The sequence below is a fragment of the Oncorhynchus mykiss genome, chromosome 12 (assembly GCF_013265735.2).
Source record: "Oncorhynchus mykiss isolate Arlee chromosome 12, USDA_OmykA_1.1, whole genome shotgun sequence".
In the NCBI taxonomy this organism is placed as follows: Eukaryota; Metazoa; Chordata; class Actinopteri; order Salmoniformes; family Salmonidae; genus Oncorhynchus; species Oncorhynchus mykiss.
In genome coordinates this window covers 81636817-81661932 of record NC_048576.1, presented here as the reverse complement: position 1 = coordinate 81661932, position 25116 = coordinate 81636817, and the positions used below count along the sequence as shown (strand labels likewise).

Here is a 25116-nt window from a genome sequence, read left to right as displayed (position 1 = left end):
CATTTGAACATCTTGACCATGTTCTGTTATAATCTCCACCCGGCACAGCCAGAAGAGGACTGGCCACCCCACATAGCCTGGTTCCTCTCTAGGTTTCTTCCTAGGTTTTGGCCTTTCTAGGGAGTTTTTCCTAGCCACCGTGCTTCTACACCTGCATTGCTTGCTGTTTGGGGTTTTAGGCTGGGTTTCTGTACAGCACTTTGAGATATCAGCTGATGTACGAAGGGCTATATAAATACATTTCATTTGATTTGATTTGAAGAGACTTGCTTGGGCCAAGAAACATGAGCAATGGACAATTGGAAATCTGTCCTTTGGTCTGATGAGACCAAATTTGAGATTTTTGGTTCCAACCGCCATGTCTTTGTGAGAGTCAAAGTAGGTGAACAGATGATCTCCACATGTGTGGTTCCCAACGTGAAGTATGGAGGAGGAGGTGTGATGGTGTGGCAGTGCTTTGCAGGTGACACTTGTCTGTGATTTATTTAGAATTCAAGGAACACTTAACCATGGCATGGCTACCACAGCATTCTGCAGCGAAATGCCATCCCATCTGGTTTGGGCTTAGTGGGACTATCATTTATTTTTCATCAGGACAATGACCCAACACAGCTCCAGGCTGTGTAAGGGCTATTTGACCAATAAGGAGTGATGGAGTGCTGCATCAGATGACCTGGCCTCCACAATCACCCGATCTCAACCCACTTGAGATGGTTTGGGATGAATTGGACCGCAGAGTGAAGGAAAAGCAGCCAACAAGTGCTAGGCATGTGTGAACTCCTTCAAGACTGTTGGAAAAGCATTCCTCATGAAGCTGGTTGAGAGAATGCTAAAAGTGTACAAAGCTGTCATCAAGGCAAAGGGTGGCTACTTTGAAGAATCTTAAATCTAAAATATATTTTGATTTGTTAACTCTTTTTTTGGTTACTACATGATTCCCTATGTGTTATTTCAAAGTTGTGATGTCTTCAATATTATTCTACAATGTTGAAAATAGTAAAAATAAAGAAAACCCCTTGAATGAGTAGGTGTGTCCAAATGTTCAACTGGTACTGTATATATTTTTAAGTATGTGATAATTATATTATGTAAGGGTCATCACATTTCTGTTATTGGTTGTCTAGTGTATACATTTTCTGAGTGTTATTCTGAGTATTAACCCTGTCTGTCTCTCCAGTGAATGTATGTCTGTGAATTAACCCCATCGATCTTTTTGTGTGTGTTAGTTTTTTACCACCCTGTTTCTATTTTTGATGTAAATGCCATGTTATAGAAGGGTCCAGACACCTTTTTTGTGATTTCACTTGTTTTTGGGAAATTTACCCCAAACATGCAAATCCATCCTGGTTGTGCAGTACGGGGGCCCTGAAAAACATGAAAAAAGGCTTGAAAAACATCCAAATACATATTTTTTAGAAACGGCAAAGCTCTCAGTATAGTGATGCAGGTCTTTAGATGTGGTACACATGAAAATGTGTCATTACGAACATTATCCATAACGTTATATTCCATTTTGTTGCGACTCGAGCGATACTACGTCCATTCTACAGGTAACTGCCAAAATAAAGGAAACACTTGAGTAAATGAGGGATACAAGGTATATTGAAAGCATGATTCCATATGTGTTATTTCATAGTTTTGTTGTCTTCACTATTATTCTGCAATGTACTTCCACACAGTAGGTTCCAGGCATTTGTAGAACCATTGAAGCTGTTCTGGCGGCTCGTGGAAGTCCAGCGCCCTATTAAGACACTTTATTATGGAGTTTCCTTTAAATAAAATCAAATCTAATGTATTTATATAGCCCTTTGTACATCAGCTGATATATCAGTGCTGTACAGAAACCCAGCCTAAAACCCCGAACAGCAAGCAATGCAGGTGTATAAGCACGAAAGAAAGAAAGAGAGAAAGATAGAATTAGAGAGAGCATACTTAAATTCCCACAGGACACTGGATAAGACAGGAGAAATACTCCAGATATAACAGACTGACCCTAGCCCCCCGACACATAAACTACTGCAGCATAAATACTGGAGGCTGAGACAGGAGGGGTCTCTTAGGAGACACTGTGGCCCCATCCGATGATACCCCCGGACAGGGCCAAACAGGCAGGATATAACCCCTGCCACTTTGCCAAAGTACAGCCCCCACACCACTAGAGGGATATCTTCAACCACCAACTTACCATCCTGAGACAAGGCCGAGTATAGCCCACAAAGATCTCCGCCACGGCACAACCCAAGGGGGGGGCGCCAACCCATTTAATTTGGCAGTTACCTATAGCAGCAGTCTAAACAGAGAATGGAACAGGTGGATTGGGGAAATGGCTCGAGTAGCACAAAATGGAATATAACATTGCCGATAAAATTCGTAATGACACAATTTCATACTTTCATACTGAGAACGTTTCCGTTTCTAAAAGGATGTATTTGGGTGTTTTTGGAGCATTTGTTCATGTTTTATCAGGGCCCCCCGTACTGCACAACGAGGATAATGAAGGGTTTTTCTGTTTGGGGTAAGTTTCTCAAAAACAACTGAAATCACAAAAAAAGGTGTCTGGACCCTTCTATAACATGCCATTTACTTCAAAAATGTAGATTTGGTTGTAGAGAACTTCTCCTTTAACCCTGTCTGTCTCTTCAGTGAGTGTTAATGTGTCTATTAAGCCCTTCTCTCTCCCCAGGCCCAAGCCCATGACTCACCAGTTGTCCAGCCCTGATTTCCATGGTGAGGAGAAGAGCGAGCAGGTGACCAGCATTGGCCAAATCAAACCGGAACTCTACAGACTGCGTGGGGGCGACCAGGGGGAAGGGAAACCAGGGGACAATTGCGGCAAGATCAGCTTCCTCCTGCGCTACGCCTTCAAGTGAGTGAACCGATTCACTTAATTAATCCTCTTCACACCTCGGTCTGAGTGCACTGTTAAATATACATTACATTAAGGCTTAGACAGAGGATCAACAGCTGCTCTGTCATCACAGCTGAGATAAGGTACTTGCCCTAGAAACTTTATCATTGCAGTGTCAAGTATCACACAGTGGGCAGTTTTTATCACCAATATATACTTTTACATTATGGACTAAATAGTGTACACAAGATAGATAGATATACATTGTTATTGTAATTGTCTAATTTTCCATACCTTGAGTGCATTATTCATGCATGCCCCCGTTGTAGGTTTTCTGCAGCACTGGCTCTGTTTATGTAAATGGTGGACTTGCCCCCCTCCGGAGGGTTGAAGATGGGAAGATGGAGGGAGAGATCAGGGGCAGTGTAGTACAGTCTGCTAGGTCAATCTCAGTCTCAGTCTATCTGTGGCTCTGTGGCTGCCTGGTGGGGTCCTTTCTTTCTGCCGTCACACAAAGAAACAATACGATGGAGAAAGAAAGTGCTGATGTTTGAAAAACAAGGGAGTGAGAGGCAGTTAGGGTCATGAATTATATATGGTGAGCTACTTTAAACAGCAGACCCTGTCAACACATAATAACACCAGACTGTTATAGCACGAATTACAGACACACAGAATTAGAGGGAGAGGGAACGAGGGAGGGAGGGAGGGAGGGAGGGAGGGAGGGTGCTGTTGGTGTATCTGTACCTGTACCTACATTAATTTCTACCTCACGTCACAAGATCATTTGTTCTGCTCTGCTTTCTGACACACTGTGAATCCTTTTTAGAAAATCTAGGGAGAGAGGAGACAGACAGAGAGAGGGGGAGAGAGATAATGTGTCACCTTCTCTTCACACTGTTAGCACTGTGTGGGATAATTGTAATGTATTTACCATACATCAATGTTAACGTGCTAGACCCGAGCACATTTGGGGAATAGCAGTCAGGACAACAATGTCAATTTTCCCTCGGCCCTTTGGGAAATGTATTTTCTATTGACACTGTAGTTAAAAGCTGACACTAGTGCTGTGGGAATAGGGTGGTTTCCAGCCATTGTCTGTGAGGAATAGTATAGCGAATTTCCCTCTGACACATCAGTAATAGGTGTATTTTCTGCCAAGTGCTTCTGGGACCGTGTTAGTAGGCCGTCATTGTAAATAAGAATTTGTTCTTAACTGACTTGCCTAGTTAAATAAAGGTTAAATATATATATTTTTAAAGGTTGTCTTTTGTTCCTGCTTTTTGTTGCCTTGATGTTCAAACGGACATGTGAGAGTAGGAACACTACAGTGTTTGTTGTTGTAATGTGGTAATGTTGTTCAATGTGACATGCCATCAGGGACAGCTTTTATACAGGACTCACCTGGCATTTTCAATTATGCTTTATAAAACTACACTGCTCATAGTCATAAGGACTACAGTTCCCAACACGTACTGACAGTGTGTATCGACTTCCAAGCGGAGATGATACTGGACTTAAAGTAAGTAGATAGACTTAAGAAATACTAATTGGACATGTTTCTTAACGTGTTTATCCAATTTAAATATAACTTCCTAATTTACTAATGACGGTATTAATCTTATCCCTGATTTGATGTGATTGTAGGATTTGCATGTTTACCTGATTTCCTTAATTGGACGTGTTTGCATGATAAACATTAAACCTGATTGGATGCAATCGTGTCGTCAACAGGCTTATCTCAGTCCTGATTAGGCCAGATGATTAAACAGTGTGTTCGTCTGAGCTGCTATTGGCTATAGCCTGGTGGTGCTCTCTTCCCCAGAGTTCACGCTGTGCTCCTAAAGGCCCGTAATGAAGTGGTGACACGCTCGTTAACGCAGAAAGACAGGGTATAATGAGGTCTGATTAAAGGCCTGCCAGCCATCTTCACTCTCTTAATTAAATCCCTCATAAGTAGTTCTACAGACAGACCACTGGACGCAGGCGGTTTAGATGGACATCTTCGCGTGTGTGTGTATGCATGTGTATATGTATACACGACTGTGTAAGTGTGTGTGCGGGCGTCTGTGTGTGTGACCCAGACTGACCATAACACAGTGGAATAGCCTACTATGAGGAGTATTAATGGCTTGGCTTCTCTCCCTGGAACTGCTGGAGCCAATCTGTAGCTTTGTAGCAACGGATTATGCTACTTGTAGAAGTTGCTCTCATTCACAGATCTACCTTCCTCACATTCCCCATTAGTAGGGAGTAAACCTTTAAATCAGTGTCACGGGCTGCTTCATCCTAGACCTCAATGGATCCCCATCGACCCACTCCATAGATACAACATACTCTCCTAACCACTAAACTGTCTCTCTATCTACTCTGTCGCCCTATGTCTGTCCAGCTAAGTTTGACATATAGATCGTGTTGTGTGTGTGTGTCCCAGACGGTGAGTCTAACATAGATTGTATATGTGTGTCCTCGTCTGCAGTACAGAGCAGCTAGTGGTGAAGATCCTGAAGGCTGTAGACCTGGCTGCCAAGGACGCCAACGGCTTCTCAGACCCCTACGTCAAGATCTACCTTCTGCCAGACAGGAAGAAGAAGTTCCAGACCAAGGTAACACATTTATCAAGCCTGATCCCAGATCTGTTTGTGCTGTCTTGCCAATGAGCATAAATACCTTGGAAGAGTGCAAACAGATCTGGGATCAGGCTGTCATTTATTACACTTGTCAGTTTTCACACAAATTGAAGGCACAGTAAAATACTAACCCGACAAATGTGTAGTTTCACTCTGATGCCAATTGAGAAATGTGTTCATGCATAACTTGGAGTTCTGTGTGAATCATCCATTGATGTCACTCAGAGATTTGTGTATGCATTACCACGAGAGATTTGTGCGGAGTTTCATTGCCGTTTCTCAAGTTGGGATTTTATTCTAAATTACTATCAGTAATTTATTATAATTTATAAATGCGTAGTCTCCTCCCTTACTCATTGGAATGATCTGATATTTCGTTCAGCCTAATCTGAATAAATATGTCAGGCTGTCTAGCAGACTCTCTTGTTGACTCTTGTCCTCTCTCTCACTCTCTCCCCCTCTCCCTCTCCTTCCCCTTTCTCCCCCTTCACCTCTTTACCTCTATACCGCTCTCCCTCCTCAATTCCCCCTCCTTTGACCCACAGGTCCACAGAAAGACCCTAAACCCTATCTTCAACGAGACGTTCCAGTTCGGTGTCCCCCTGGCAGAGCTGCACTCCCGGAAGCTACACTTCTCTGTCTACGACTTTGACCGCTTCTCCAGACACGACCTGATTGGCCAGGTGGTTGTGGACAACCTTCTGGACTTCAGCGAGGGCACAGGGGAAAAGCCTGTCTGGAGGGACATCGTGGAGGGCACTGCGGTGAGAGAGAGAGCCCATGCCTGACACCATAATGCCAACGCAATGCCACCACTATGTTACCATGATGACACCACTATACCACTATAATATCACCACTATGCCACTATAATGCCACCACTATGGCACTATAATGCCACCACTATGCCACTATAATGCCACCACTATGCCACTATAATGCCACCACTATGCCACTACAATGCCAACACTATGCCACTATAATGCTACCACAATACCACCACTATGCCACTATTATGCTACCACAATATTACCACTATGCCACTATAATGATACCACTATACCACCACTATGCCACTATAATGCCACTATAATGTCACCACTATACCACCACTATGCCACCAATATACCACTATAATGCTACCACTATGCCACCAATATACCACTCTAATGCTACCACTATACCACCACTATGCCACTACAATGCCAACACTATACCACTATAATGCTACCACAATACCACCACTATGCCACTATAATGCTACCACTATACCACCACTATGCCACTATAATGCTACCACTATACCACCACTATGCCACTATAATGTCACCACTATACCACCACTATGCCACCAATATACCACTCTAATGCTACCACTATACCACCACTATGCCACTATAATGCCAACACTATGCCACTATAATGCTACCACAATACCACCACTATGCCACTATAATGCCACCACTGTACCACCACTATGCCGCTATAATGTCACCACTATACCACCACTATGCCACTATAATGTCACCACTATACCACCACTATGCCACTATAATGCTACCACTATACTACCACTATACCACTATAATGCCACCGCTATGCCACTATAATGCCACCACTATACCACCACTATGCCACTATAATGCCAACACTATGCCACTATAATGCTACCACAATACCACCACTATGCCACTATAATGCCACCACTGTACCACCACTATGCCGCTATAATGTCACCACTATACCACCGCTATGCCACTATAATGTCACCACTATACCACCACTATGCCACTATAATGCTACCACTATACCACTATAATGCCACCAATATGCCACTATAATGCCACCACTGTACCACCACTATACCACTATAATGCCACCGCTATGCCACTATAATTATACCACCACTATAATGCCACTATAATACCAGCACTATAATGCCACTATAATGCCGCCGCTGTGCCACTATAATGCCACCGCTATGCCACTATAATGCCACTATAATGTCACCAGTATACCACCACTATGCCACCAATATACCACTATAATGCTACCACTATACCACCAATATGCCACTATAATGCCACCACTATACAATTATAATCCCACCTCTATGCCGCTATAATGCCACCACTATTCCACTATAATGCTACCACAATACCACCACTATGCCACTATAATGCTACCACTATACCACCATTATGCCACTATAATGCCGCTATAATGCTACCACTATTCCACTATAATGCTACCACAATACCATCACTATGCCACTATAATGCTACCACTATACCACCACTATGCCACTATAATGCCACTATAATGTCACCACTATACCACCACTATGCCACCAATATATCACTATAATGCTACCACTATACCACTAATATGCCACTATAATGCCACCACTGTACCACTATAATGCTACCACTATACCACCAATATGCCACTATAATGCCACCACTATGCAATTATAATGCCACCTCTATGCCGCTATAATGCCACCACTATACCACTATAATGCTACCACAATACCACCACTATGCCACTATAATGCTACCACTATACCACCACTATGCCACTATAATGCCACTATAATGTCACCACTATACCACCACTATGCCACCAATATATCACTATCATGCTACCACTATACCACTAATATGCCACTATAATGCCACCACTGTACCACCACTATGCCACTCTAATGTCACCACTTTACCACCACTATGCCACTATAATGGCACCACTATACCACCACTATGCCACTATAATGCTACCACTATACTACCACTATACCACTAAAATTCCACCACTATGCCACTATAATGCCACCACTATACCACCACTATGCCACTATAATGCCACCACTATGCCACTATAATGTCACCACTATACCACCACTATGCCACCAATATACCACTATAATGCTACCACAATACCACCAATATGCCACTAAAATGCCACCACTGTACCACCACTATACCACTATAATGCCACCGATATGCCACTATAATTATACCACCACTATAATGCCACTATAATACCACCACTATAATGCCACTATAATGCCGCCGCTGTGCCACTATAATGTCACTGCTATGCCACTATAATGCCACCATAATGTCGCCGCTATGCCACTATAATGCCACCGCTATGCCACTATAATGCCACTATAATGTCACCAGTATACCACCACTATGCCACCAATATACCACTATAATGCTACCACTATACCACCAATATGCCACTATAATGCCACCACTATACAATTATAATGCCACCTCTATGCCGCTATAATGCCACCACTATTCCACTATAATGCTACCACAATACCACCACTATGCCACTATAATGCTACCACTATACCACCATTATGCCACTATAATGCCGCTATAATGCTACCACTATTCCACTATAATGCTACCACAATACCATCACAATGCCACTATAATGCTACCACTATACCACCACTATGCCACTATAATGCCACTATAATGTCACCACTATACCACCACTATGCCACCAATATATCACTATAATGCTACCACTATACCACTAATATGCCACTATAATGCCACCACTGTACCACTATAATGCTACCACTATACCACCAATATGCCACTATAATGCCACCACTATGCAATTATAATGCCACCTCTATGCCGCTATAATGCCACCACTATACCACTATAATGCTACCACAATACCACCACTATGCCACTATAATGCTACCACTATACCACCACTATGCCACTATAATGCCACTATAATGTCACCACTATACCACCACTATGCCACCAATATATCACTATCATGCTACCACTATACCACTAATATGCCACTATAATGCCACCACTGTACCACCACTATGCCACTCTAATGTCACCACTATACCACCACTATGCCACTATAATGGCACCACTATACCACCACTATGCCACTATAATGCTACCACTATACTACCACTATACCACTAAAATTCCACCACTATGCCACTATAATGCCACCACTATACCACCACTATGCCACTATAATGCCACCACTATGCCACTATAATGTCACCACTATACCACCACTATGCCACCAATATACCACTATAATGCTACCACAATACCACCAATATGCCACTAAAATGCCACCACTGTACCACCACTATACCACTATAATGCCACCGATATGCCACTATAATTATACCACCACTATAATGCCACTATAATACCACCACTATAATGCCACTATAATGCCGCCGCTGTGCCACTATAATGTCACTGCTATGCCACTATAATGCCACCATAATGTCGCCGCTATGCCACTATAATGCCACCGCTATGCCACTATAATGCCACTATAATGTCACCAGTATACCACCACTATGCCACCAATATACCACTATAATGCTACCACCATACCACCAATATGCCACTATAATGCCACCACTATGCAATTATAATGCCACCTCTATGCCGCTATAATGCTACCACAATACCACCACTATGCCACTATAATGCTACCACTATACCACCACTATGCCACTATAATGCCGCTATAATGCTAGCACTATTCCACTATAATGCTACCACAATACCATCACTATGCCACTATAATGCTACCACTATACCACTATAATGCCACTATAATGTCACCACTATATCACCACTATGCCACCAATATACCACTATAATGCTACCACTATACCACCAATATGCCACTATAATGCCACCACTATACCACCACTATGCCACTACAATGCCAACACTATGCCACTGTAATGCTACCACTATACTACCACTATGCCACTATAATGCCACCACTATGCCACTATAATGCCACTATACCACTATACCACCACTATGCCACCAATATACCACTATAATGCTACCACTATACCACCAATATGCCACTATAATGCCACCACTGTACCACCACTATGCCACTATAATGTCACCACTATGCCACTATAATGCCACCACTGTACCACCAGTATGCCACTATAATGCCACCGCTATGCCACTATAATTATAATGCTACTATAATACCACCACTATAATGCCACCATAATGCCGCCGCTATGCCACTATAATGCCGCCGCTATGCCACTATAATGCCATTGCTATGCCACTATAATGCCATTGCTATGCCACTATAATGCCACCGCTATGCCACTGTAATGCCACCTCTATGCCACTATAATGCTGCTGCTATGCCACTATAATGCCACCTCTATGCCACTATAATGCCACCGCTATGCCACTATAATGCCATTGCTATGCCACCGCTATGCCACTATAATGTCACCACTATGCCACTATAATGCCACCACTGTACCACCAGTATGCCACTATAATGCCACCGCTATGCCACTATAATTATAATGCCACTATAATACCACCACTATAATGCCACTATAATGTCACCTCTATACCATCACTATGCCACCAATATGCCACTATAATGCCACCACTGTACCACCACTATGCCACTATAATGCCACCGCTATGCCACTATAATTATAATGCCACTATAATACCACCACTATAATGCCACCATAATGCCGCCTCTATGCCACTATAATGCCGCCGCTATGCCACTATAATGCCATTGCTATGCCACTATAATGCCATTGCTATGCCACTATAATGCCACCGCTATGCCACTATAATGCCATTGCTATGCCACTATAATGCCATTGCTATGCCACTGTAATGCCACCTCTATGCCACTATAATGCTGCCGCTATGCCACTATAATGCCACTGCTATGCCACTATAATGCCACCTCTATGCCACTATAATGCCACCGCTATGCCACTATAATGCCATTGCTATGCCACCGCTATGCCACTATAATGCCACCGCTATGCCACTATAATGCCACCGCTATGTCACTATACTGCCACCGCTGTGCCACTATAATGCCAGCTCTATGCCACTATAATGCCATTGCTATGCCACTATAATGCCACCGCTATGCCACTATAATGCCACCACTATGCCACTATAATGCCACCGCTATGTCACTATACTGCCACCGCTATGCCACTATAATGCCACCGCTATGCCACTATAATGCCACCGCTATGCCACTATACTGCCACTGCTATGCCACCACCATGACCACTGGCTGTGCCGAGTTAGGAGGATGCAGGAGAGAGTGTTTAAATAGCGCAATTTAACTTTTATCTTCTTGGGGACATTTCATTAATGTACTGTGATGACAGTTGCCTTCAGTTTGAATATGCTGCCTGATTAGATTGTGACACCTGTCATGTCTCTGTGACAATTATCAATGATGCCTGCTTCATGGTTTAGCAAACCAAATGCAAGATGGTGGTCTCTTTTACAGACCCTCTGCTCTCAGCCTGTGGCTCTTTGGGTATTACTGGCTGAGTGTTTACCACACGTTTGCTGGGATCCCTGTTTGAACCCTGACCTCTGACCTCTGTGTGTGTGTTGTACAGGAGAAGGCTGACCTGGGGGAGCTGAACTTCTCTCTGTGTTACCTGCCCACGGCAGGTCGGCTCACTGCGACTGTCATCAAGGCCACCAACCTCAAAGCCATGGACCTCACCGGCTTCTCAGGTGACTTACCTACTGACCACAGCACACTGACCGCAGCACACTGACCGCAGCACACTGACCGCAGCACACTGACAACAGCACACTGACAACAGCACACTGTTCACAGCACTGGGGGTTGTCTCTTCTGTTAGAAACAGCCTGACAAGACTCACATCACACATTTTGTATTTCAACTATTATTTGAATGCAATTAGGCCTGCATAAACAGATGGAGCAAACACATCAATTGACTGAATTCATGAATATTTGAATATTGATGTTACATTCTGTAAATATTGCCCAAATAAATACTGTTCAACTGTTCCAAACACAATGAAGTGCCAAAAATCTGTTTTGTGGCAATGTTGGAAACACAAGCGGGCAGCAGGGTGGCCTAGTGGTTAGAGCGTTGGACTAGTAACCGGAAGGTTGCAAGTTCAAACCCCCAAGCTGACAAATCTGTCATTCTGCCCCTGAACGAGGCGGTTAACCCACCTTTCCTAGGCCGTCATTGAACATAAGAATTTGTTCTTAACTGACTTGCCTATTTAAATAAAGGTAAAATAATAAACAAGCAAATAGCAAAAGTCATAAACGTTGGAGTGCTAAAAACCGCAGCCAACAAACAACCAAACGCTTTAAACACAATCCTGGCCTGGCCTGATTGATGGCTGGGACTTAGGTAGCTGATGATGATTTAATTAATGAACGCCTAACTAAAGTAATTGAGTTATTAATGAGGATGTGAGGATGTGGTGATCCTGCATTATCACGGTTACTAGACTGACGAAATGACACGCTAAATTATGAGGCCACACCGTTATTATTGCTTTTATGATTAGGAGATTATTAGAATGCCTAACGAAGGTATAAAACAATCCACCATAAAATCAAATGGTAACTCTCAGTGTTCTGTAAGTGCTACAATGGACTAGAGCGGCAGTTTGTATTCTGTGGTAATTGACGTGAATCCACCTGTTTTACTTTGGCCTTAATCCGCCTCGTCCAAGGGGCCTTGATTTGGATGTCTTTTATGTGTTAAAGACAGATGCCTGGACGTGGGAGTATAATTTGTTAATAGCCTGCTCAAGGGTTGTCTCTTATCTTTGTCCCCCTCTTTCTCTTTCTTCCCTTCTCTTCCTCTATTTCTTTCTCTCTCTCTCTCTCCCTCCCTCTTTCTCCTTCTCTCAGACCCATACGTGAAGGCTTCTCTGATATGTGACGGCCGCAGGCTAAAGAAGAGGAAGACCTCCATTAAGAAGAATACGTTGAACCCCACCTACAACGAGGCTCTAGTCTTTGACATCCCTCATGAGGACATCGACAGGGTGTCCATCATCATCGCTGTCATGGACTATGACTGGTAAGAAGAGACCTGGGCTGTTATTACTTTGTTATTACTGGACAATAGGAGTTTTATAAGTTTGTGTGGGAACTGGATGTAATTGATACCATTATAATACTGACTATGTATTTGGATGGTTGCTGTTGTTAATTGTTATATGAGGGTAGGTCTGTTGTTAATTGTTAGATAAGGGTATGTCTGTTGTTAATTGTTAGATAAGGGTAGGTCTATTGTTAATTGTTATATGAGGGTAGGTCTGTTGTTAATTGTTAGATAAGGGTATGTCTGTTGTTAATTGTTAGATAAGAGTATGTCTGTTAATTGTTAGATAAGGGTAGGTCTGTTGTTAATTGTTAGATAAGGGTATGTCTGTTGTTAATTGTTAGATAAGGGTATGTCTGTTGTTAATTGTTAGATAAGGGTAGGTCTGTTGTTAATTGTTAGATAAGGGTAGGTCTATTGTTAATTGTTATATGAGGGTAGGTCTGTTGTTAATTGTTAGATAAGGGTATGTCTGTTGTTAATTGTTAGATAAGAGTATGTCTGTTAATTGTTAGATAAGGGTAGGTCTGTTGTTAATTGTTAGATAAGGGTATGTCTGTTGTTAATTGTTAGATAAGGGTATGTCTGTTAATTGTTAGATAAGGGTAGGTCTGTTAATTGTTAGATAAGGGTAGGTCTGTTAATTGTTAGATAAGGGTAGGTCTGTTAATTGTTAGATAAGGGTATGTCTGTTGTTAATTGTTAGATAAGGGTAGGTCTGTTGTTAATTGTTAGATAAGGGTAGGTCTGTTAATTGTTAGATGAGGGTAGGTCTGTTAATTGTTAGATAAGGGTAGGTCTGTTAATTGTTAGATAAAGTTAGGTCTGTTAATTGTTAGATAAGGGTATGTCTGTTGTTAATTGTTAGAAGGGTATGTCTGTTGTTAATTGTTAGATAAGGGTAGGTCTGTTGTTAATTGTTAGATAAGGGTATGTCTGTTGTTAATTGTTAGAAGGGTATGTCTGTTGTTAATTGTTAGATAAGGGTAGGTCTGTTAATTGTTAGATAAGGGTATGTCTGTTGTTAATTGTTAGAAGGGTATGTCTGTTGTTAATTGTTAGATAAGGTTAGGTCTGTTAATTGTTAGATAAGGGTATGTCTGTTGTTAATTGTTAGATAAGGGTATGTCTGTTGTTAATTGTTAGATAAGGGTATGTCTGTTGTTAATTGTTAGATTAGGTTAGGTCTGTTAATTGTTAGATAAGGGTATGTCTGTTGTTAATTGTTAGATAAGGGTATGTCTGTTGTTAATTGTTAGATAAGGGTATGTCTGTTGTTAATTGTTAGATAAGGTTAGGTCTGTTAATTGTTAGATAAGGGTATGTCTGTTGTTAATTGTTAGATAAGGGTATGTCTGTTGTTAATTGTTAGATAAGGGTATGTCTGTTGTTAATTGTTAGATAAGGGTATGTCTGTTGTTAATTGTTAGATAAGGGTATGTCTGTTGTTAATTGTTAGATAAGGGTATGTCTGTTGTTGTTAGTTATTATTTTTATGGTGTGTAGCAAAGTTATTATAGCAAACTAAAACTAAAACAAAAACTAATTAAGACTAATCATCACTCAAAACCATTTAGTAAATTGAAGTAAAATAATTAACAAACCCGTTTGAAAAATTAAAACTGTACTGCCTCCAAAACTAAATAGAATAAAAACCATCATGAATAATGTTTTTGGGGGGCAAAAATCGACAATAGAGCCTCCCACAATGCAGGTGATGACTGCAGGATGAAGTTGGTGAAGAGCAACTGCAGAAAGTTGCAGTCGACTGCAGTCCAAACTTCATGACCTTTGATCATATGATTTTTACATTGACATGTAGGCTCCCGTCTGACAGTTATCACCAGAATGCAACACCTTAAAAGGCGGTGACCAACGATGGAGCTTCAACGCTCCTGGTTGTTGTGGAAATTGACCCACCACTACTGTTTACTTTGTGCATCTACGTCATCTCCCTGAGTCTACCTTTAAACCTAACCTAACCTATGACCTGACCCATCACCTTATGCATTACTGCCCCACAGTGGCAAGAAGTGACATTCCAAAAAACACAAAAACTTTATGCTTGTTTTTATATAAAGTAAATAAAAAATAAGGTAAAGTAGATCTGAAAACTAACTGAAACAAAACTGAATTTCGAATAAAAATCTTAAAACGAATAGGAATATAAACAATAATAACCTTGTAGTTAGCACTCTGTTACGTTGATATACATTGTTATTGGGTTGGTATGTTTTTAGTACTGGATCATGTGTAACTTAGGTTGATGGTGGTTATTATTTGGTTGGTGTGTAGTTAGCACTCTGTTACGTTGATAGACATTGTTATTGGGTTGGTATGTAGTTAGTACTGGATCATGTGTAACGTAGGTTGATGGTGGTTATTATTTGGTTGGTGTGTAGTTAGCACTGTGTGGGTCTATTACGTTGATAGATGTTGGTGTGTAGTAGGATGGGTCATTCTGTTACCTTCAAATAACTGTCCAGTGTTAAATATGACCTATTATTACTGAAAATATGAGTGAAATAGTTTTCCTTCCAATTTAAACAAAATTATGTATGTTAAGAAGCTATTCTGTGTTGGAATAGTGTGGGCGTACCCCAACAGAATGATGTGGGCGTATACCGGTCGTTAAAAATATCCTCCTCTAGACCGCTGATTGGCCAGCTCATCCTCCTCAGGAGTATGACACCATACTCTATGAGGAAGTAGCAAGCATTTTGAAACGGTCTGTATGAGATACAAGTTTGAGGTGTTTTTTCTCAATTCATGCTTTGGCCACTAATACGAGTACAAGATGAATAAACACAATTATTTGGGTATGAGTTAGCAGAATATGAACTTTGAAAAGTGTGATTTTCACTGGACAGTTACTTTAATAGACATTGTTGTGTACTAGCATGGGTCAGTCTAAAACATTGCTAGATGTTATTTGGTTGGTGTGTAGTTAATACTATGTGGGTCTGTACCGTTGATAGACGTTGTTATTTGGTTGGTGTGTAGTTAGTACTATGTGGGTCTGTACCGTTGATAGACGTTGTTATTTGGTTGGTGTGTAGCAGTGGTCTGTTGAACACATAGCTGATTGTCCCTGTGAGTCAGACTCCTGGTGGATTCCTCCTGTTTTACATGAGGATGGGCGCCTCATGAATAAACATGGTTTATGCTAATGCTAATGGAAATAGTGTCTGGTGGTGAGACACTGTGTAACCATGCCAGTGTTTCTCTATCTGGCACTCACACCCTCCATCATCACACCATCGCATGGCTGGTGTGTGTTTGTGTTTTCTTTATCTATTATTAAACCCATGTTGTAGGTTATAGTATCTCTATAGTTCTGTGTGTGTGTGTGTGTGTGTGTTTGTGTGTGTGTTATATTTTATGCATTTAAAACCCAGGTTATAGCATCTCTATAGTTCTATGCTTGTGTATGTTTATGTAGGATATGAATGTGCTCTCCATTTGTATTGAAACCTTTGTAATAGTCTCTGTATATTGTGCGCTCACTATAGAATATCCAACCTCTGTGGCCGCATTCATTTTCCCAGCATTCAAGGTTGATAAATGAGGCCTACTTTGCCTGTTCATCAGTCTCTCTCCCTCTCCGTCTCCCCCCCCCCCCCCCCCCCCCCCTCTCTCTCTCTCTGCACCTGGCTGTGTGTTGGTCAGTATTGGTCATAATGAGGTCATAGGAATGTGTCGTGTGGGCAGTGACGCTGAGGGTCCTGGGAGGGAGCACTGGACTGCCATGCTGGCCAACCCCCGCAAGCCCATAGACCACTGGCACCAGCTCGTCGAGGTAATTATGTGCATGATGTGATGTGTGTGTGTGTCTGTGTACCGTTGAGTGTGTGTGTGTGTGTGTGTGTGTGTGTGTGTGTGTGTGTGTGTGTGTGTGTGTGTGTGTGTGTGTGTGTGTGTGTGTGAGTGAGTGCGTGACTACAGTGCTTTTTTGTGCAGGCCTGTGCTCTCATTCTATTTTCCTACTTCATGTATGTAAATGTACTTGGCCTTCTTTTCCCCTGTTCTAACTAGTCTTTGTTTTTCTATTCAGTCATTGTAAGTGACCACACAGTAGTCTGGGGGCCGTATGTATCAAGCGTCTCAGAGTAGGAGTGCTGATCAGTTTTTCCTTTTAGATCACATTGAATAAGATGAAACGGACAGGGGGGACCTGATCCTAGATCAGCACTCCTACTTTGAGATGCTTGAACAACAACTGGTCTGTCTATTCAACCACTCACCATATTTTTTATTAGTAATGAAATATCTATTTTAGCACACATTTACCATTGTTATCTACAGTGTCTGTGTTGGTGATACTAACTCTGCTTTAATATATTTCTCCAGGAAAAACTTGTGGCCTCATTTGTGTCAAAGAGTCCAGCAGCCTCTCCCAAGCCTCACATCGTGGTGGACAGTCCTCACTCTGAGTAGAACTGTGAGTAGAACTCTTAGTTCAATGCTCTCACATGTAGTGCCAGGACCAGTGTTGGAGTCCTTTCCATTTCAATTCAGATAAATTAGTTGTATGATTTAGAAAACATCGTCATTATAAAGGACGGGCAATTTCTGCTTCATGAATTAGATTGAATTGATTTCCTGCATTGCCTTTATTGAAGTGGACCCCAACCCTGACACACAATTTTTTAATATTCCATAGCTTTCTGTGGAGGGACCTATATAACCACAGCTTTGTGATTATAACCTTGGTGAATGTGATTCAGCTGAGACTCAGAGGCTGTTAGATTAACGAGCTGTGAGGCAAGAGTATCTGTACCATCTAGATGTTATGTACCTCACCCCCTGACTTACTGTACTCTAAGGCTGTTCTCTGTTTATGTATCTTCTCATCCGCACTGTCTCTCCTGCTTTATCTCTCTCTCTCTCTTTTTCCTCTTCTCCCCAGGATATTATCATCTTTCCAGTTCCAGACTTTCCTTTCTTTCTGCTCATCTGTGAATAATTCTCTCCATCAAACAAAGAGAGATAAGGAGATACATCGACTGCTACTGCTGTTCTACTGCTACTGCTGAATATTCCAACTCCTGTCCTGTCGCAACGAAGCACAGGAATACAGAATCTACACTCTATACAAGCAACACTTAGAACTCTGACACACACACGCGTGCACGCGCGCGTACACACACACACACACACACACACACACACACACACACACACACACACACACACAGTGCTTCAGGTTAGTGCCAGTAATTCATCCAGGAGGAGTGTGATGATGCACATTTCTCCCTCCAATCAAACCTGGGCCTAAGGTTTCTGCTCTGTATGGACTTCAAAAGACAAACCGTGTCAATGCTTTACTTTAGGCCATTACTATACAAGTGTAGGAGTTAGGAAACATCCATGTAGTGTTTCCAGCAGGACAAACATCAGTTGTGGAGACTCTAGTGGTTTGGGCCTACCCTCTGGATCTGGGCTTTTCTGGCTTCTTTTAGCTGGAGGAAGGAACCTTTGCCGGTCGTTATTATTGATGTCAGGGAGGGAGAAATGTGGATGAACCCATCTGCTGAAGCATGTTACGTAACCTTGAAATGTGTCCCTTCGCCTCATTATTTTGTCACCTTCTTCATGGTGCTCATTAATGTGAATTTGCTTTTATTTTTCTATTTGTTTGGTTTTGGGGGTTTGTGTAATATAATCATCCAGAAAGGAATTTATCCATACCATTTTTTACGATCCACTGAGGATGTGATCGTGAGTACTCGAAGACCTGAACTATTTGAGCGCCTTGGGATGTTACAGGAATAGTGCTCCCCTGTTTGGACATACTGGCAGACTTTACCCCAGAGGACTCTACAGGGGAACTGTGATGAGGACGGACCTGCTCGGCTTGGAGTGCACTTACTGGAAATGTATCCTACAGGGAAGGATTTCACCATTATATCGAATTCTTCTATCATTCCAAGATTTTGTTTTTCGGAAAGACATTATTTAATTTGAAAAGATAAGAATTGTCTGCAGTCCATCATGTCTCCAACTGGACGACAACGTTAGAAGGACACACGCATTTGTGTTGCTTTGATTTGTGTGTATTTCTGTGTTTGTGTGTGTGTGTTTTGTATTCGTGTGCGTCTGTGTGTGTGTATGCCTGCGTGTTTGTGTGTGTCACTGTGACCTTCTGTGTGACACGTTTCTGTGCTCATGACGTCCCTATCTTCTACCTGTCCTCACGGCCCCACACCATTCCTAGCATCCACAGACTGAAACTCCTGTCTTTGAACAAAATGTGTCTTCTGTCCTGTGTGTCTTAGAGGAACCATTTGTTGTAGGACCCATTGCACTTGGTGGGGAGTGGGATACTTATGATCACTGAAGAACAGTCGGTCTCTCACAGAGATTAGAGTGTATTGTGTGTGTTGTTTCCCAGATCAGCTGTCCGTCACTCAAAAGTGCCCCCCCCCCCTGCCTGATCTAAGTAACTGTGTTGGTTGTGTACTACTTTTAGTAAATGTGTACTGTGTGTCTGAGGGGAACCAGTTGGCACCGTGATGTTAGATACGTTTTGATTACTTGAAGTAGAACTTTTGGGCTGAGTAATGACTCTTTTATGTCCCCTAGCAGTCCCTCCAAACGGGGAGACAGAGAGGGGGTAGCCATGTCCTTTATCTTTTGTGAAATACGATGACCCCCTGTTTATGCTCTGCACTTCCTCTTTAAGCACCATGTGGCTACTGCCATGGGAGAACCATGTCTACCACCACTTCTGCTACTATAACCTCAACTAACAGTTAGCACTACTAATGCTATGGCTGCCATTTCCCCTTAAACGCAATCAGGGGGATCCAGTTACTATTCCAACTTCAGGCCAAGGAAGTGCAGGGATGCTTACTGGTATGCTTGGAATGTACACAGATTAAAGCCGTATATCCCACATCATAGCCAGAAGTTTTCCATCTGGAACTGTATGTCTGCTCAGGTTGTTCTGGGAGGTCATTGATCTGCGTGTATAAGTAGATACTATAGTATTGATCCATTGGCCTATCTCCAGGCTCTATCTCTATCCCTCACAGTCCACATGATCCTCTGCCCCATAACACTGTGGTGTTAGCACTCACTCAGCACTGGAGGTTGCTAGTGTGCTCTCAGTATTACCCTCCACCTCTCTCTCTCTCTCTCTAAATATACCTTTCTCTTGCCCCTTTATCTCTTTCTATACCTCTCTCTCTTTTTTTCTCTCTCTCTCTCTCTCTCTCTCTAAATATACCTTTCTCTTGCCCCTTTATCTCTTTCTATGCCTGCCTGCAGCTCTCTGCCTCTCTCTCTCTCTCTCTAAATATACCTTTCTCTTGCCCCTTTATCTCTTTCTATGCCTGCCTGCAGCTCTCTGCCCCTCTCTCTCTCTCAATATACCTTTCTCTTGCCCCTTTATCTATTTCTATGCCTGCCTGCCTGCCGCTCTCTCTCTCTCTCTCTCTCTCTCTCTCTCGCTCTCTCTCTCTCAATATACCTTTCTCTTTTCCCTTTATCTCTTTCTATGCCTGCCTGCAGCTCTGCCTCTCTCTCTCAATATACCTTTCTCTTGCCCCTTTATCTCTTTTTATGCCTGCCTGCAGCTCTCTGCCTCTCTCTCTCTCTCTCTCTCTCTCTCTCTCAATATACCTTTCTCTTGCCCTATTATCTCTTTCTATGCCTGCCTGCCTCTCTCTCTCTCTCTCTCTCTCTCAATATACCTTTCTCTTTCGCCCTTTATCTCTTTCTATACCTGTCTCTCGCTCTCTTTGATTGCTTGTTCTCCCACTCTATTTCTGAAAACTCCCTTTTCCCCACTTCCCGCTCTCTGCACACAGCCATTCACCCCCTCTCTCCGCCTCCCTCCATCTTGCCCGCTCTCTTTGTGTGTAGGACTCCTCTCTCCTCTGTCTCTCTCAGTGTTAGTGCAGTTCTGAATGGACATGGGGAAACATGTGTGCATGCTTATATTAACATGAATGATGTCAACTTGATGCAATGAAAATTAAATAAGTGATGCTTTAAGCAAAACCTGACAATGAACTTGATATTAATACTACTAATGATGAAAATGGAGACCTAGCAATCGTTATCTCTGTAATCAAAACAATGATGATAAATAACATTGTTTATCCTGTATGTCTTCATTAAATAGTTATTCCTGATTTAATTTTTGATTCTTTAAAACAAATATAATTTCTTCAGAAGTTTCCTTTTTATATGGGTTAAACGGATAAATAGACATTTGAACAGAAGTGAGACTTTCAGGCAGGAAGCTTGTTTCAGCCAGAGAACTAGGGGGAGGAGGGTGAAGTGGAAGATGATGTAGGTGAATGTGTGGGAGATGGTGTGGCTGAAGCAATGATCATGGAAATAAAGGATATGTATCATCCAGCCTCATTCTGTGTGTGTTTGTTTATTAATCACTGTGTGTGAAGTAGTTGTGTGTGAGTGCATGCCTTGTGTATTATGTACGTATACAGTAGCCTACACACACACTGGACCTATATATATAGTGGGGCAAAAAAGTATTTAGTCAGCCACCAATTGTGCAAGTTCTCCCACTTAAAAAGATGAGAGAGGCCTGTAATTTTCATCATAGGTACACTTAAACTATGACAGACAAAATTATTGCAGATTCAGTCTTCCCAGCCTGGTGCAGGTCTACAATTTTGTTTCTGGTGTCCTTTGACAGCTCTTTGGTCTTGGCCATAGTGGAGTTTGGAGTGTGACTGTTTGAGGTTGTGGACAGGTGTCTTTTATACTGATAACAAGTTCAAACAGGTGCCATTAATACAGGTAACGAGTGGAGGACAAGGAGCCTCTTAAAGAAGTTGTTACAGGTCTGTGAGAGCCAGACATCTTGCTTGTTTGTAGGTGACCAAATACTTATTTTCCACCATAATTTGCAAATAAATTCATGAAAAATCCTACAATGTGATTTTCTGGATTTTTTCCCCTCATTTTGTCTGTCATAGTTGAAGTGTACCTATGATGAAAATTACAGGCCTCTTTCATATTTTTAAGTGGGAGAACTTGCACAATTGGTGGCTGACTAAATACTTTTTTGCCCCATTGTATATATCTGTATCCATACTGTATTGAATCTTCTTTGAACCTATAGGACCTTCCTCTCTCTCTTTCCTACCGTGCATTATCGTCGTGTGTAATTATTTAGTCACTTTGTCATGAATTCTTTATTGTGTCCTCACTTTATCTAAATGCAAAGTGGAGTGCTGCTGCCTGCCTTGAGTGTGTCTTTCTCTGGTCTGCCACCTACTGTTGCTTTGTGAGTCTTTTCTAGTAGTCATATAAATGCCAGGGGAGTCATGCAGTGATTATACCCTTATGAACTGAGCATTACAGTCATGCTCACTATCAGCACACTGAAACTCTGCTACACCAACCGAGGGGGAAGTGTGTGTGCACGCTTGCATGCACGTGTGTGTGTGAGACAAAGAGAGAATAGTAAGGAAGGATTAAGAGAGTGAGGGGGAATGACACAGAGAAAGGGGAAGGCAGGATTGGATGAGGAGATGAATTAAAAAGACAAGGAATGGAAGCGAAAGAGTGTGTGTGTGAGAGTGAGTGTGTTTGTGTGTGAGGGAGGGAGAGGCGGAGGAGAACAGGTCTGTATATAGACACACTTGACTAGGGGCGAACGGGGCACCTGCAGCACTTTGACAGTGTGAGCAGCATGATAACAGTTCAGAACAACACACACACATACACACAGAAGTGCAGAAACACCAGTTAGCACTGCTACAACACCATGAACTGCTGAGAGGGGGGGGGGGGGGGGGGGGGGGGGGCTGGAGGTGGGTGAAGGGGCCGGGGGAACTGCTGTCTCCATGGCAACGTTCCCACCGTGCAAAAAAAATAATTTAGTCGGAAAGACATTTCACTCAGTTCAGTGAGCTGAAAGAAGCAGAGAGGGGGGAGAGAGAGACTGGGGGAGGTGTGTGCAATACAATACATAGAACTGTTTCTATCACACTGGAGGGATTTATTAGGAAGCTGTCAGCTGCGCATTATTGCTAATATATTACACATTACTATATATAATGGTAATGTATTCTGTTATCTCATTAAATATGCATGTCATTGCTGTGGGTGAGCCTTTGGTGTTTTTGAATTTAGCAATGAAAGAAAGCAACGACACCATATAGATAAAGGGAATGTAAACCTCATATCTATGTGACAAAAATATAAATATTCACTGTGCGGTGTAAGACTCATCATATGCAATATGACTACACTTTTCAGTCCACTCCCTATACAATTTCACATTTTCAACTTAATGTTATGCCTCCATAAATGTCACCCCAGAATTAGAAATAACCTCTGTGTGTGTGTGTTTATTTGTGTTTTGACCTAATACTGTTTTCCAAAATCAGTGTCAGTTATTTGTCATAACCCAGTTCTGTCTGTATGTCAGGTGTATCAGTGTGTTGGTGGTGATTACCTGTTGAGAACCAGATGGTCCCCTCTCTCCCAGCTGGAGGAGCCGGTCAAAAGAGGGATCGTCTATACTACACACCCCCTGGAACAACCAGACAGGACAATCAAAGCACCTGATAGAGAAAAATGATCAAACCCCACAGAACAGTCCCCTAAAGCAATATGCCATTTCTCATCACCAAGAGGAAGTCAAAATACAACAGTGACTAAATGTGTTTTCTGTCCACATCAGGAGTTGTAAGCTTTTCTAATTGCAGGAGAACTGCCAGTTCTGCCAATTGAATTTCAAAAGCAGTGACAAACTGCACTTCCCTCAGCTACAAAATACATCAAAGTCCCCTAGAAAGGGATGGACACCCGGTCCCTTATACCGGAATTCATTTGGCCACTGTGCTTAAGTCAGAATGAAAGGCTGCGTGGGTTCAATGTGTTTGGGACCCAAGGATAGCCTTGGGCACACTCCTGGCCCCGCACAAACCTTGCTAAGGTCACTGGGAGCCAGCGCCCATGATGTGGCCCTCACTTGCTGTTTGCCCATGGCCTAAATAGAACCGCTGCCTCTTTACCACGCCTTGCACTGCTTTAAATTGGCTTAAATGGATTCAGAACATTGTTTCTGTGGGATTGAGTTTGATGAGCTCTGATGCGGTTTGCTGTTTGCTGGGCTGTGCTGACTGGCTCACAGTGCCACAGGGGAATAGATTATATTGAAGGACGAGAGAAACACAGCGCCCGTTGCGTTCCGTTCACAGGTTTCGCTCGTGGCGCATTGTGTTGATTTGACAACAGGTTAGCTCGCTGAAGGCCGCCCCAGTAATTATGTGCTTATTTCAGCACAGAGGATAGGAGGTGATCGAGACATGTCCTGGTTATAAAAAGGTTACGTTGGCAACGGGGTTAGGCAGAACCTGTAGGCCCATTTCACAACCTATGTAAACGTACAGGACGTATAGGTTTATGCTTGATGTAGTGGATACACGGACAAGGGGGGCTATAATCACTGATGTATCACTTCCTTGCCTGTTGTCTCTCAAATCATGCAGCTCACTGCCTTCAAGGCCTAGTCATTTTCTAAGACTGGCAGACTGTGCTGACATCTGGTGTAACAAGGCGGTATGGCATATCTGGCAAATAAATAATATCTCATATATATTATATGTCTCTGTAATTTTACTGTAAATGTCATCAATTTGGTATACATGATAGGACTGTCACTGACTGTCAGTTACTGCATAGGTTCCTAATGACAGCCAT

At 42.4% G+C, this 25116-nt stretch overlaps 1 protein-coding gene across 5 annotated transcripts in view; it reads left to right on the top strand.

Annotated features, from left to right (window-relative positions):
* Positions 1 to 21801, top strand: part of LOC110538614 (synaptotagmin-C) — a 51747-nt gene extending 29946 nt beyond the window's left edge. For 4 of the 5 annotated variants that reach the window (XM_036938715.1, XM_036938720.1, XM_036938717.1 and 1 more), the window contains 8 exons: positions 2684 to 2866; positions 5328 to 5454; positions 6024 to 6242; positions 11939 to 12059; positions 13230 to 13401; positions 17095 to 17224; positions 17776 to 17866; positions 18335 to 21801. In XM_036938715.1, coding sequence (XP_036794610.1) covers positions 2684 to 2866; positions 5328 to 5454; positions 6024 to 6242; positions 11939 to 12059; positions 13230 to 13401; positions 17095 to 17224; positions 17776 to 17862 — 1039 coding nt within the window. In that variant the 3' untranslated portion in view covers positions 17863 to 17866; positions 18335 to 21801. The remainder of the gene's footprint in view (positions 1 to 2683; positions 2867 to 5327; positions 5455 to 6023; positions 6243 to 11938; positions 12060 to 13229; positions 13402 to 17094; positions 17225 to 17775; positions 17867 to 18334) is intronic. The other variant, XM_036938719.1, reaches the window with a different exon arrangement.
* Positions 21802 to 25116: the final 3315 nt, after the last annotated feature.